The 12,956-nt window shown below is 45.4% G+C and overlaps 1 protein-coding gene across 1 annotated transcript in view; it reads left to right on the forward strand.

The window, feature by feature from the left end:
- Positions 1-11,959, forward strand: part of SPATA5 (spermatogenesis associated 5) — a 256,493-nt gene extending 244,534 nt beyond the window's left edge. Inside the window, exon 16 of the mRNA XM_033135305.1 lies at positions 8,988-11,959. Within this exon, the coding sequence (XP_032991196.1) occupies positions 8,988-9,164 (177 nt within the window). The 3' untranslated portion in view covers positions 9,165-11,959. The remainder of the gene's footprint in view (positions 1-8,987) is intronic.
- The last annotated feature ends 997 nt before the right edge of the window (positions 11,960-12,956 follow it).

The raw sequence follows: 12,956 nt of genomic DNA on the forward strand, positions 1-12,956 counted from the left end.
ACACCCCTGCCTACACCTGTCCCAGGCACCGTCTCCCACGCTCCCACAACCCTCAAGACTCGGACAGGAGTCCTAGAGCATGGGCACTTGCTGGTCTCCTCTCCCGAGAGAATCCCTGCCCTGCTCTTCTTCTTTGCCTGCGCCCAGCCTCAAGCTCTCCCATTTCTTTTTCTTGGGGGGTGTGGCGGTGCTTTTCTCCCATTTCCTTTCTTTGTTGGGGTACTTTTACCCAAAGTTTGGTGCTTCTTCCATGTAGCTTTCAGGCCACAGCTTGGTCATCAATCCCACAAGGGTTCACAAATACACAAATAATTTAGGATGACCCTTGTGCCTGAGACGTTTTTCCATTTTTTACTCCATACTAGACATTATGTTGGCTGCAGTTGTCACAGCGGAACCCGTGTGTGTGTGTGTGTGTGTGTGTGTTTAAAAAAAAAAAGCAAAGCCTAGTATACATCTCTGTTCATGGATGACCTCAGCAGGAAACTGTTTTGTGGATTCCCAAAGGTCAAGGGACATGCTGACCTGGTACATTTCGGGAGGAGGTCAAGGCTATAGCTGGAAGGCTTTCAGGGAACCTCTAGCCCAGTAAGGGAAATAGACATTTGCCACAAAGAACCCTCTGTCCTGACAATTGTGATGTGACAAACTAGTACAGGCTGCTGCCAGGCCATTAAAACAAGTGACGCTAAAGCAGTCAGGCGGGGCTGGGGGGTGGTCAAGTGGCCTCGGGCAGTGCCTGCCGGCGAAACCTTCACACTGAACCCTGAAGGGTAAGTAGATTGGCCAGGACTTTACACTTGTTGTTCCATGAAAGCAGACTTGGTTTTGTTCCCTGCTGTACTCCCCAGGGCCTGGTACCTCGTAGGTGGTAATAACGATTTCTGGAATGAATGAGTGAAGAGGGTGGTCCCAGCCTCTGTCTGCCCTCTCATCCCTGTCCTTCCCTTCTGGGGTTCCTGTCCTCTCCATTCCCACACCAGTTAGTGTGTTCTTTTCAAAACTGAAAATACTCCTTTGTGTCTTGTTATGGTTCAATTAATGTTAGAAACATTTAAAATTCCCACAGGGACAGATGGTTGCAGAAACAGTAAGAATAAAAACTCTAAATCTTTCCAGCCCCAAAGCTCTGTGGAATGATCGATTCATTTGTGAATTTAAAAAAAGCAAAAACTATAATGGTTATGCACAAATTGTACATATTCTTCGGCTATCTATTTTTGAGACCTCAAAATAATTGAATCAGCAAAATTAAGCAACCAAGGGTTTTCCCCCTTCTCTGATGTGATGTCATTAGGCTTTGAATCTGTCTTTACAGACATTCTTATTTTCTTCTGACTCAGTGCTGTACAGGACATTCTAGATCGTGTGACTTTAGTATAATCCCAGATGGATTAATCATCCTGAAGCTTATTTTGCAGACAATCCAAGGGAACTGTGTACTCAGAGAGCCACAGTTAGGTAGTTCTGTAAATTTGAAATTCGTCTTCCCAAGTCCTCACGTCTGGTCCAAGTCCTTACTAAACCACGTAAGTTTTTGGGTGAGGTGGCATTCTGAAGGACTTTAACTAAGGGCTGTTTGCCTGCCCCTGAACTCCCTTCCCGGGCCCTGTTCCCCGCTCTGAGCTGCTTTCCTGGCAGTCGCGGGAGGCAATCTGACTTCCATCTGCTGCTCTGTGGCCAGAGCCGGCTGCTCTCCCTTCCGTCACATCTCTCATGCCCGGCCATTCAGCAACCTTTGAGCAATTCTCAATGGGCCCTGGGCATCCACGGGGCGCAGAATCCCGCAGGTAGCCTCCTCCTTGAAGCACCTCCAGTGCAGGCTATTCGCAAACAGCAGGGCGCCACTCTCCGCTGGGCTCCTAATCCCTCTGCCACACACGGAAGGAGGTCGCGAGCTGGGAAAGTGAAAAGAAAGGCGGGGGGCCCACAATGTCAGCGCCAGCTGCAGCCCAATTAAGCTCAACAGGTCACAGGTGTTCCAGACAGAAGACGCTTTTAACAAAACCGCTGCCTTGAAATACCTAAGACTTTTTCAAGCACTGCAGCCCACTTCTTTTGGTGGATTCTTTAAAGCTATTTAGTGCACTTGAAACACAAAGAAGCTGAAAAGCACATGTAGGCCTCACTGGACGCGCTTTCTTCACACCAGACAGCAGGAGAAGGGCCTGAGAGCCGCGCTGCTGGGGGCTCGGGGCAGCCGCCCCAGACGGGGCTGCACATGGGGAGAGTGCCGCCCGCCAGCCCTGCGCTCCCGGTCCATCCCGGTCCTTCGGGGGCCCGGGAGGGCCCGGCCGTCCCGCGCCGCCTGCCTCGGGCTCTCGGCTCACCCATGACCGAGCCTGCCCCACGGGTGCGCTGGCTTCCTTTTCTCCGCAGATCTGTGCCCGATGCCCGCAGGATGGGGCGATGGGGACCAAGCAGAACTTCCGCAGCTGGTTTCAGCCGCCTTGGCACTTGGTCACTTTGTTACCGGCTACCTTTCCCGGAGCGGGAGAGCTCAGTGGTGAAGGTCAGGGCAGGATGGCAGCGGCCGTGCGGGAAGAAGTACGCAGCCCCCAGACCCCCCACCCCACAGCACAGCCCGGGCCGCAGCCTCGCGCGCCCTCTCGGGGGTTCACAGTCAGGAGCAAAAAGCGCAGGCACTACCCAGGCCTTTCCGGGAAATGGACGTGACTGCTCAGGTCGGCTTCGGGGCCCACGCCTCTCCGTGCACCAGGCAGAAGGTGGTGTCCTGTGAAACTGAGGCCAGGCAGGGGCTTTGGCACTGATGTTTATGTAGCTGCATCCCTGAACGCCTCACGCCACTTGCAGGTTTTGCTGCCTGGTGATAAGGTTCTGGGACACAGCCTTCGCCTGGACTCCTGTTCTTTATCACATCGTTTAAAAAAATTATTAGTGCCGCTTAGGAGGCGTGTTGGTTTTCATTTTCTCAGTCGGCCTGCTTCTGTTTTACAAGGTGACCCACCTGTTTCAACTCTTGGCGTCTCAGGGATGGGGAACACCATACGCTGTGTATAAGAGGTTTCGTGTTTTGTTTTTTTTCACAGTGAACGAGGACATTGTTCTTAGTCTTCGTGGCATTCACAATTCGACACAATTGGCTCTCTTGCCCTTTTGCATTTAAAAGTGAGGTAATTCGATATCCCAAGGTTCAATGGTCAGAGGCCTTCTCCCTGCGAGTTGCCTCCCCACGCACTCGCCTCCCCACGCACGCACGCACGGCCCTCCCCAGTGCCCACGTCCCCTAATCCAGTTACTGTTGTATTGTGGGTCCACAGGCCCTGCTGTCAGGGCCAGCCTAGCGTGACAAGTCACACTCATATGTCCCTGTACTTTCATTGCTCAGTTACTTCTTTCCTGCATCTGAAAACAGCCACGTACTCTTTCCTTTAGTGACTTTGCTTTGAGGGTTTCTAAATATTTTCATTAAAAAATCTTTTCCTGTGTCTTAGGAACTCATCTCAAATATACCTACATCTTTCTCACAGAGAGTTCCTGCTTCTTTAGGTTATTTTTCAGTTATCTGATAGATCTGTTATACTGCTGAAGAAATGGAAAGAATTTGTGACACGTGGCACCCATGAAATGGCTGCCCCAGAAACAACAGCATGTCTTAGTCTAGCTCTGACAGTGAGATCTTGGGCCCACTCTGCTAATCTTTTGTCTCCTTCTGTCATTTCCTCAAACAGATATTTTCATCTTTGCAGCAAGGCACATATATTTTTTAAAAGTTTGGGTATCAGTTTTTCAGCAAAACTGAAAAGGAACACAGAAAACACACAGCTTTATAGAACCAGCCAAAACATTTTGCTTTTACAGCCTAATGGCGAAAGCATCCTTACTGGTAGTTGGCTAATAATTATTTTAAACGATCTCGTCTGAGCCTATGGGGGAAGAGGACCGGATGGTGAAGGGATTAGGGGAAGGCTTCCAAAATCCTTTTTTGCCAAAGAAGTTAAGGCGCTCAAGTGCCGAGAGTTTTCTTTCTAAACGGGTTAGTTTAACATTGCAGACAATCTGTGATTCAACTTGGTCTGTTCATCTGCACATCTTCTCAGTGACGTTCTCCTGTGGCCTCATGGGAAGAATTCACTGAACCTCCCTCCCCCCAATCGCTAAGGAGTGCAGACTCCATCTGTTTTTGATGTGATGCCACCCGAATGGTGAGCCTGTGTCCCTGTGTCCCCTGTAGATACGTAAGCATACACTTACCTCACGAGGTCTTCTCACAAGCTGTCCAGAGTGGTGAGAAGGTCCTAGTGTAACGAGAGGGCCCTTTTTCTCAGTTTCTGTAGTATTCATACCCAAATGGAGAGATGTATTAGCAAGTTTATCTGAAAAGACCTTACTTTTCCAAAGCTTAATACAAAAGAGAGAATCCCTCTGTAATTAATAGGTGCCAGATTACTTTCACCAAGTGAGACAATAGAGCACCATTTGCACAATTTTTTTTTTTTAACAAAGCTTCCATTTCAATCCTCTAAACTAATATATATGACTGCATTGGTAAATTCTCAGGAATCTGTCTCAATTACAGTGCAGTATTTCCACATGACAGCACAGCAACAAAAGTTCCTACCCCTGTGTAATAAATTTTGATACCTAAGGAAGCATCCCTCAAAATAACACGGGCATATTTGTACTCCTGCTGGAAGTTTTCATTTTTATTACTTCTGAGGAAAGCACTAGATTCAAAGTCAAGCCCAGACTGAAACAGTGCTTGAGATGAACTTATATCACAGTGTTACAACAATTTTTGTTATTGACTTTATCATTCCAAAAACTTCAGTATTAACAGACAGTCTGGGTTGTAGGAAAAGTATGTGAAAATAGTACAGAGTAGTGGCCAGATATGAGAAAGGTGCATGTAACGTGCACGTTGTGAACATGTTTATAATTAAGGAGCTGTTCAGTTCAACACATACGCACCGACTGTGTACACCTCCGAGAAGTGCACGCGGTGGCTGCTGCCCTTTGACCTCTCAAAGCAGACTGGTCCTCCGGCCTCTTGCTCAGCCTTTCTCTTTTCTCTGTGTTCTGGAATAGGGAGAGCCAAAGAAGAAAGTGTGAGATAGGCAAGAGCCACGGTGAGCCTCGACTGAGTTGTTTGGGTAGGTTAGCACCTCCCAGAGTATATGCTGAAGGTCACCAGTAACCCCAAAGATAGCCATCTAGAGGTGTTCTGCGAAAAACAGGGCACAGAGAGTTCTGTGGGAAACTGGGTTAAAGAAAATTAAGCAGATCATCATTGCTAGGCTTCACAGAATCCTTAAAATTGTAGTGTGCTTTGTAGGAAACAGTATATACCCTGGTACCTAAACCCCATTTGATCGGAAATACTTCTTCCTCTGAAAGACACTGACACCTCATGGGGAATACTGGCATGGACCATGAGAATGAACAGGAAAGCTACACTTTTCTTAGAACATATGCCAAAGTGAGTGACCCCAGAGCAAACAGAAACCAGCCACCGTGAGGTGGACCTCCTAAGAATACTTGTGTTTTCAGACCTGTCTTCTTCTTTGGGTCAGGAGAGAAGAACCAGTAATACAATTAATGCTTTCCTTCTGGAATTTTTACTAAGAAGCCCTTTCATGAGGAAAAAAAGGAAAACAAAGGGACCTTTGGGTGTGTGCTCTGTCTGCTGCTTGCATATCAGCTGCCTGTGAATTGGGCTTAGAGCTTTCAAGGTGACTAAAGCTCTAAGGCTTAGCCCTCACTGCCATTACAGCCTCTGTGACTTCTGAAAACTATCATTATTTTGTTCCTGTTATTTTTAGTGACATTTTGATGATACAATTACTCTTTTTCATTCTCCATTTTTGGCTACTGAGACCAGCGTGGTGTAACCCCTAACTCCTTTCTCGCCACCTCGCTGTTTCTTTGCTCACTTTATTCCTCTCAGAATGCCCTTTCCTTTTCTACGTGCATATCCAAATTATATCCCCCCACTTCGGTGTGTGGAGCACTGATTTTTTCCTTCTCTCCACAGCAGTGCACTTTCCTTTTGCATTGCTAACGGGACCTCTCGCGCCGTGCTGCACGGGGCAGTTAACGGCTGTCCAACCTCCAGGTTTGGGAACCCCAGAAGGCAGACATGTGTCTCGGACACCTGTGCATCCTCTACCTGGCTTCGCCTACTTGTAGTCGCTGCTCAGTGAATGTTGACTGATGAAAGAAAGAGTGGCTGGTCAAGTGTTAGTAGTGTCCCATTTCCTCTCAGTTAACTGCTGTATGCTGCTAAGCAAATACGACAGGAAAATGAAGGTGGCAGAAAGGATTGCCTAACTGACTGGCTCTGTGGGGCATCCTTGTAAATAAGAAGGATAACATTTAACGAGGCAAGTGCTGAGTTCAAGCAGTCCTTCTGCAACCTTCCAAGTGCAAAGAGCTGCGAACGCAAAAGGCAAACTCATACGAGGCCCTCGAGAGCCAGTGCTCAGCTGCCGTTTCCCTGTCACTCTCTCCCAAAGGCTCTCGAGGTCATCTCTGTCTCGTCCAAACATTTCTCAGGGTGTTCGTCAAAGCTGCCCAAGTGTGCTGTGTCTCACAACTTTGTAGTTCTCCAAATTGTATGGAATTGTTAATCAAGGGCCAGGCTAGCACTAAATATGGGGTTACTCTCAAATGTTCATGTACACTAGCGGCCCCAAGTTACACACAACCAGCTTTCAGTGGTGACAGCTGTGACAGCTCTGACCACAGCTCACTACCAGTGCCTCCTCTGTCCCAGCTGTGGAAGCTACCACATGAGGGCAAAAGGCAATTTACAGCTTAGAGAAAAATCTGTAGATGCAGATATAAAGGAAGAAAGGTTGATCTGCAAAGAGGAATTGCTCAGAGGAGCTGAGCCCGAGCACAGCCTTCGACGTCTCAATGACCTGTCACTTCCCACTACCTGCATTTCTCTCCCTTGCCACATTAGTATACCTGAGATCCCAGTGATTCCAGGATCGTCATTTCTTCTTCTCCCAGTTTGATTACTGTGTATTGAGAGAGGAAGCCTACTTGACTTTTGGTTCAGTTTCTCAGATGTGCCGGCCTTATTAGCCACCTACCAGTGGCCCTGTGACCCAAATTCCCGGAACTAGGAGAGATTCCAGGCAGACTTGTAGTATCCTTCTTTCCTCGACCCAAACCACCCTCCCCACCCACCCCACCACCACCACCACCACCACCACCGGGCGAAAGCTCATCTGGCCACTCCATTTGCCTGCTCCCATCAGACTTTGCATAAACCCCTCTTGGCTGATCACTGCGTTGTACAAAACTAGGGGGCACTAGTCATGTAGCAGAGCAGACGTTAGTCATTGTGTAGCACACGTGATAGGTACTCCGTAAATGTTCTTTGCATGGTGGTGCTGGGTCCCATTGTCTCCGAGGTACGTGTCTCAGTTATGAAGTGTGCAAGACATGGCATTGGCCCAGGGTGGTGGCTGCTCTACTCCACTTAGCCTGGGGAGGGAGCCCCGCAATGGAAACCTTCCTGTACTGTCAGAGAGAGCTAGAACTCTGCCTGCCAGCAGGAAATTCCGTCCCATCTGCCTCTTCCTCTCTGATTCTTCTTCAGACTTCTTAGCCTTGCACTTCCTTCATCTGTGCAAGAATTTGAAGCAGTGGTTGCTCAGGTGGAGTGAAGGAGGTGTTGAGGCCCTCTCCACTTGGTCCTTCACCTCCCGTCTTGGAGGTCCCCGAGGGTCCCTCTGGAACATAGTGGATCCATTGGATCGCCAGTTTACCATGCTGGGCATTTCACGTGCTTTTACTGTGCTTAATATCACGTCTTGTTTTCAAAATACCTTTTGGCACCTAAGTATGTGATGGAGGTGCTTTACTAATCCCTGAAGTTTTGTCTTTTCCTTCAAGTTGGTAACCGTTCTTTTTGGAAAAGAATTAACATGCATAACCGCGACGGTCAACTTCAGCGCTCATTAATGAAGCCCAGAACCAAGAGTTACATTGTCGTAATCTGACAAAGCCATCTAAATCTGTGCATGTTTTTTTCAATCCCTAAACATGCTGCTAAATCCCCTAAAAAGCTACTGAACTGCTTTGGCAGCCGTTAGCCCAGCGTTAGCAGAGGGACTCTTTTCAGTAAGTGAACAAACAGAGAAACTGTGCGGAATGGCCGGACAAATGGGCTCCGCGGGCCCTTTCGTTTACGATATAAGGGTGCAGCCAATATCAATCTGTTTTCCCTGAAAATCACAATATCCCTTTTCATCCCACAAGCTCTTTTCACCACAGTAATGTGTCTTTAGAATGACGCTGGCATCAGCCTGCTTCCGCTGTCTGAAGGCCAGAGAGCTTAAAAACACATTTCAGGATTCAAGACTTGAACCTGCCTCCCTCCCGGTTTCCTACCGCCCACTCCGTCCTCCCTCCCGCTGCACCCCCCTCACCCCAGATTCCTCCCCATTCTTTCAGCTTTCCTCGCTGAGTAAACAGAATTCACTTCTCTGTTCTCATGCAGCTCTCCAAAGTAAACGGAGACGACTCCATCTGATATTCCCAAGATTTAAGAACTCATTAAAGAGATGCACATAAAGAAATGCCCTTACATGTCGGTAGTACATCAAAGGTTGAAAGGAATGTGGAAATTCTGTGCTGTGACAAGGTGTGCTGACGAGCAGGGCCCCTCGCGCCCCGGACCCGCACCCCCGTCCCTCAGTGCCTCCCTGCCCCCACCCGTCGTCCACACGCGTCCTTTGTCATCCTGCGTGAGAAGTATGCGACTGCCCATCTGTCCCACCTTCGCAGTCGCAAGCCCTTTCAGAGCAAGTGCCATGGCATATATGTCACTGTTCCTGGTCCTCCATGCTTACCGTACTGTTTTGGGATAAAGATGATTACTTTTTACCCTTTTGAAGATTTAAGTGGACTAACTCGTGCAGGTAAAGTTTCGCAGTGTGCTTACAGTTGTAGAAGTTAACCCTGGGTGGATATTTGAAGCGCTAGGTTGATTGTTTTCTCTCTCCTGTCAGATTATCGCCGTCTGCAGAGAGGCAGCTCTTCAGGCTCTGGAAGAAGACATTCACGCCAGCAGCATCGTGAGAAGACATTTCAGTCGGGCCTTGAGCACTGTGACACCCAGAATTCCCGAATCACTGAGACGTTTCTATGATGACTATCAAGAGAACAGTGGGCTACATACACTCTGAAAAATGATACATATTCATTATGCTAAAAGTGCTTTCTAGAGAAAACTCGTTCGGTTTTTTAAATTCCGTCTAGAGAGTATCAAAAAAGAAATCCTTAAGCAAAATGTCCGAAGTATGTTGGCTAGAATTAAGGGGCTTCAGTTCTTGTAGACATTCAAAATCATATGGATACAGTGAAAATATCCATGAAGCTCTCTGGACAGGAGTTTAAATCAGTTTTGTCTGGAAATATATGCTGAGTTTTAAAATGCAAACTTTTGGGATTTTCATTTGGACCTGGTACATTCATCCCATGAAATGCTTTCCTTGCTCCAGAATCCATTTCAGTGCATTCCTAAATGCCAAACCTGCGGGCATCAATTTTATATTAGAATAGAGAGAGTGCATGGTGAGAAATAGTTACAAATGGTTTATTTTTGAAGGCTAAACGATGAAATGGCCAAATGCACCAACCAGACTTATGTGGCCGTTTCTCCAAGTCTGTATTTGTTCTCATTATAGTTCACACCTACATTTTTGCTTTACCCTTCTTAACTTTTACTTACGGCAACTAAAAAACAAACAAACAAACAAACAAAAAACTAAGTTATTTCATATACTGTCATGTCCTTTGAAAGTTTAAAAAATTGGAAATATAAGCCCAGTCCAGGCCTAAAGCAGTAGGCTTGATTTTTTTTTTCATAAAATGCTAAAATAAATCATACGACATAGTCATGTTTTAACTTGTACACATTTTCAGGTTACCAATAAACATTTTCAGTTAAAAGATAAGCCAAATTGTATTCAATCATATTGTCTCATGCTGCAGTCTAAGTATGTGTATTTATGTCCCTAGTTACTTATTCTTGGGATTTCTTGACACTTTGAAACTTCATAAATATCCTTGAAAAGACTGTCGGAAATTGACTCCCTGACTTCCTGGCAATGGAAAGAATGTGCACTTAAACCTGGCACCGTAGATCTTTGCAAGTTCCCAGAAAGGTAAGTCAGGCAAGAAATACCTGATTCTCAAAATGATGGGGTCTTCCCGTTTTTGCGGTGGCAGATATTATGAAGTCTTGTCTCAACTGTTTCATCCTTTGCCTACCAAAGGGATTAGCAAGGCTTTTTTCCCCAGGCTACATTGGTTTATTAATACATAAAAAAAACCACCCAAGGGACGAAGACTATTACTACGATTTAGGACTGTGCTGTCAATATAATAGACACTGGTCACATGTGACTAAGTTTGCATTTTAATTAAAATGAAGTAATATTAAAAATTTAGTTCATCAGACGTGTTAGCCATGTCTCAGGTGCTGGCTGGGCCCCCGGGACGAGAGCCTGCCACACTGAAAGAATAGACTGGGAGCATTTCTATCACTCGGACAGTTCTGCTGGACTCTGATGATTTAGAGAGTAAGGCTTACACACTGAAATAAATAGAAGCTCAAAAAGTACTTTTGTGCTTCCCATTTTCCCTTTAATTTTTAGAGGACCATAACTACTTCCCTGTAAGTGCTGAGGTCACAAGAAAATAAGAACACAGCTTTTCCCCAAAATTAAAGAAATCCCATGGCCAATAAAGCAAAAACCAGAACAGTCAACTTGAACCAACAAGGAGACTCTCGAGCTGGAGCCTGGATGATGGGAAGGAGGGTGACAGTCTCAGTCAGCAAAGAGTTTAGATGTTCAAGGCCACTACTGTTCTTCAGCCCGGACGATATTTGAAGTTATAACTGAGCCCACACATAATGCCCAGATCTTAGAAGGCCAGCTCCTTCAGTGTAGGGCAGACAAGAAAAGAAACCCTCCCACTGGCGGGGGGACCACAAGTTGTCTTGCTTGGTCTGTGCTTTAGATTGAAAAAGCAAAAAAGAGGCCCCTCTGAAAATTCTGACTATGGACTCACCTGACCATGGTTGCAGGATATGAATCCACAAGAGCTTTGTGATGCGGAAGTTCGAAGCCTAGAAATGACCATGGATGCATGGATCCAAGCTAAAAATATCCTTGGGGTGACTAGTTAGAGAAACGTATCCTCAGCCCGGCCACAGAGGATTCCAGCAGCTAAAACCCTGCCTATGGAGTTCACAGTCCCAGAGGAGGAGCTGTGGAGCCTCCTACTCTGTAAGTGGTACAGCCGCTTCTGAAAGCAGCTAGCATATCTAGTGATGTTGAACACCGTGTAACCCAGCAGTTCTTCGTGGTGAGTCTCTCAGAGCAAGCTGTGTTTACTGAGGTAACAAATAAGAAAGTCATAGCACCATTGTTTGTAAGTACTAAGGAACTGGAAACAACCGAAATATCCTGCAATGAGAGAGGACCTCTATGGAATACTCATACAGCACAGTACTTACGGCAGTAAAAAAAGAAAGAAAAGAAAAGAAAAAAAAAAAAAACCTATGTATAAAACAGGTGAATCTCAAAAACAAAAAGAACGTTTCAGAGGAATACTTACAATATTACTGTTTAAGGCATGTAAAATAATATGTTGTTTATGGGGATGTGTAATGAAAGACTACGTGAGTAGAAATGGAAAGCCCCAAATACTGGGGAGGAATTTCCTCAGGGGAGAAAAGCTGAAAAGTCTCGTATCTTAAGCTGGGTTGATGGGGATGCCAGTGTTGATTGTATTGCGGTGTAATATAGACTTTTTGTATGCCTAGGTATTTCGTGATAGTTTTTCAAAGATGAGCCTTAAACTGATGTGTTATGGTGCAAGGGTGAAATGCATCTGTAGCCATGTTCTGTGTTCTAACCACGATCACGTCATTCAACCCAGTGGCATTGTCTCCCCCGTGATCTGTAGTGCTCACAACCCCCCTCACACCCCCCCCCCCCCCGTGTATTTGGAAAACCAGGAGTACTGGGTGTGATGGAATAAAATGCAAGAAGGCCAATTTGAGATCAGGTTTTTAGGACCCAGGAAACAAGTTGGGAGAAATTTATTGGTGAAAGTTAGTGTTTAGGTGATACTTGCAGAGAGGTGGGAGAAATGAAGTCTTGGTGTCAGACATCTGTTTCCACAACTCTGATCGCACAGGGAGGTGGAAGTTAAGAATTTTAAAAGATTTTAGAACACTGTATCTTTAGTCTATTATAAACCAATTATTCTTTATGTCTTTAGATAGCTAATTATTGTCATTGAAAAGGCAATGGTATTCCTTTATTTGAAGTCTGTGGCCTCTTTACAACAATGCCAGTTAAAATCTAAGTCACAAAAAAGAACAAGTCAGGTGTCACTAATAACAGTTCATCGGAGTTTCATCTCTATGAGAGTTTTACTTCTGATTCCAGAAGTCTCGTATTTACGCATTTAAAACAGTGTGTGATCCTATTATTTGGGTTTGTCTGTGATTGAATACACAGTATAATTCATGGAAAATTTAAGTTCGGCAAGGGAAGAAAATGCTTTTTTGACATCTGTTTGGTCAAAAGTGTCTTTTGCTCAGATTCTTTTCAGGGTTTCAGGGATATTCACATTGACATGTTTTTTTCAGTGTTCAGACTTTAGTTTGAATAGTGAAATTAATGTTTCCTTCTAACAACAAAGCTTAGAAGAATGCCTTCTAACTTTTACTTCTTCATGACCAAGAAAGTGTACGTATAAGCTTAATACTGACTGTCCTAACTTATCTTGAAAAATGTTTAGTTCTGTGTTATTTCTAATGTATAAAACAGGTTTTACAAATACTGTATAGGTTTTCCAGTTTGGAAAAATAATTATTGGATTTACAGAAAAAGAAAATTTGAGTGTTTCATTTCTGTTAGTCAGGAGAAGACTACAGAAAAGTTGCTACAAAGATAAAA

Source organism: Rhinolophus ferrumequinum, chromosome 18 (assembly GCF_004115265.2).
Source record: "Rhinolophus ferrumequinum isolate MPI-CBG mRhiFer1 chromosome 18, mRhiFer1_v1.p, whole genome shotgun sequence".
Taxonomy (NCBI): domain Eukaryota; kingdom Metazoa; phylum Chordata; class Mammalia; order Chiroptera; family Rhinolophidae; genus Rhinolophus; species Rhinolophus ferrumequinum.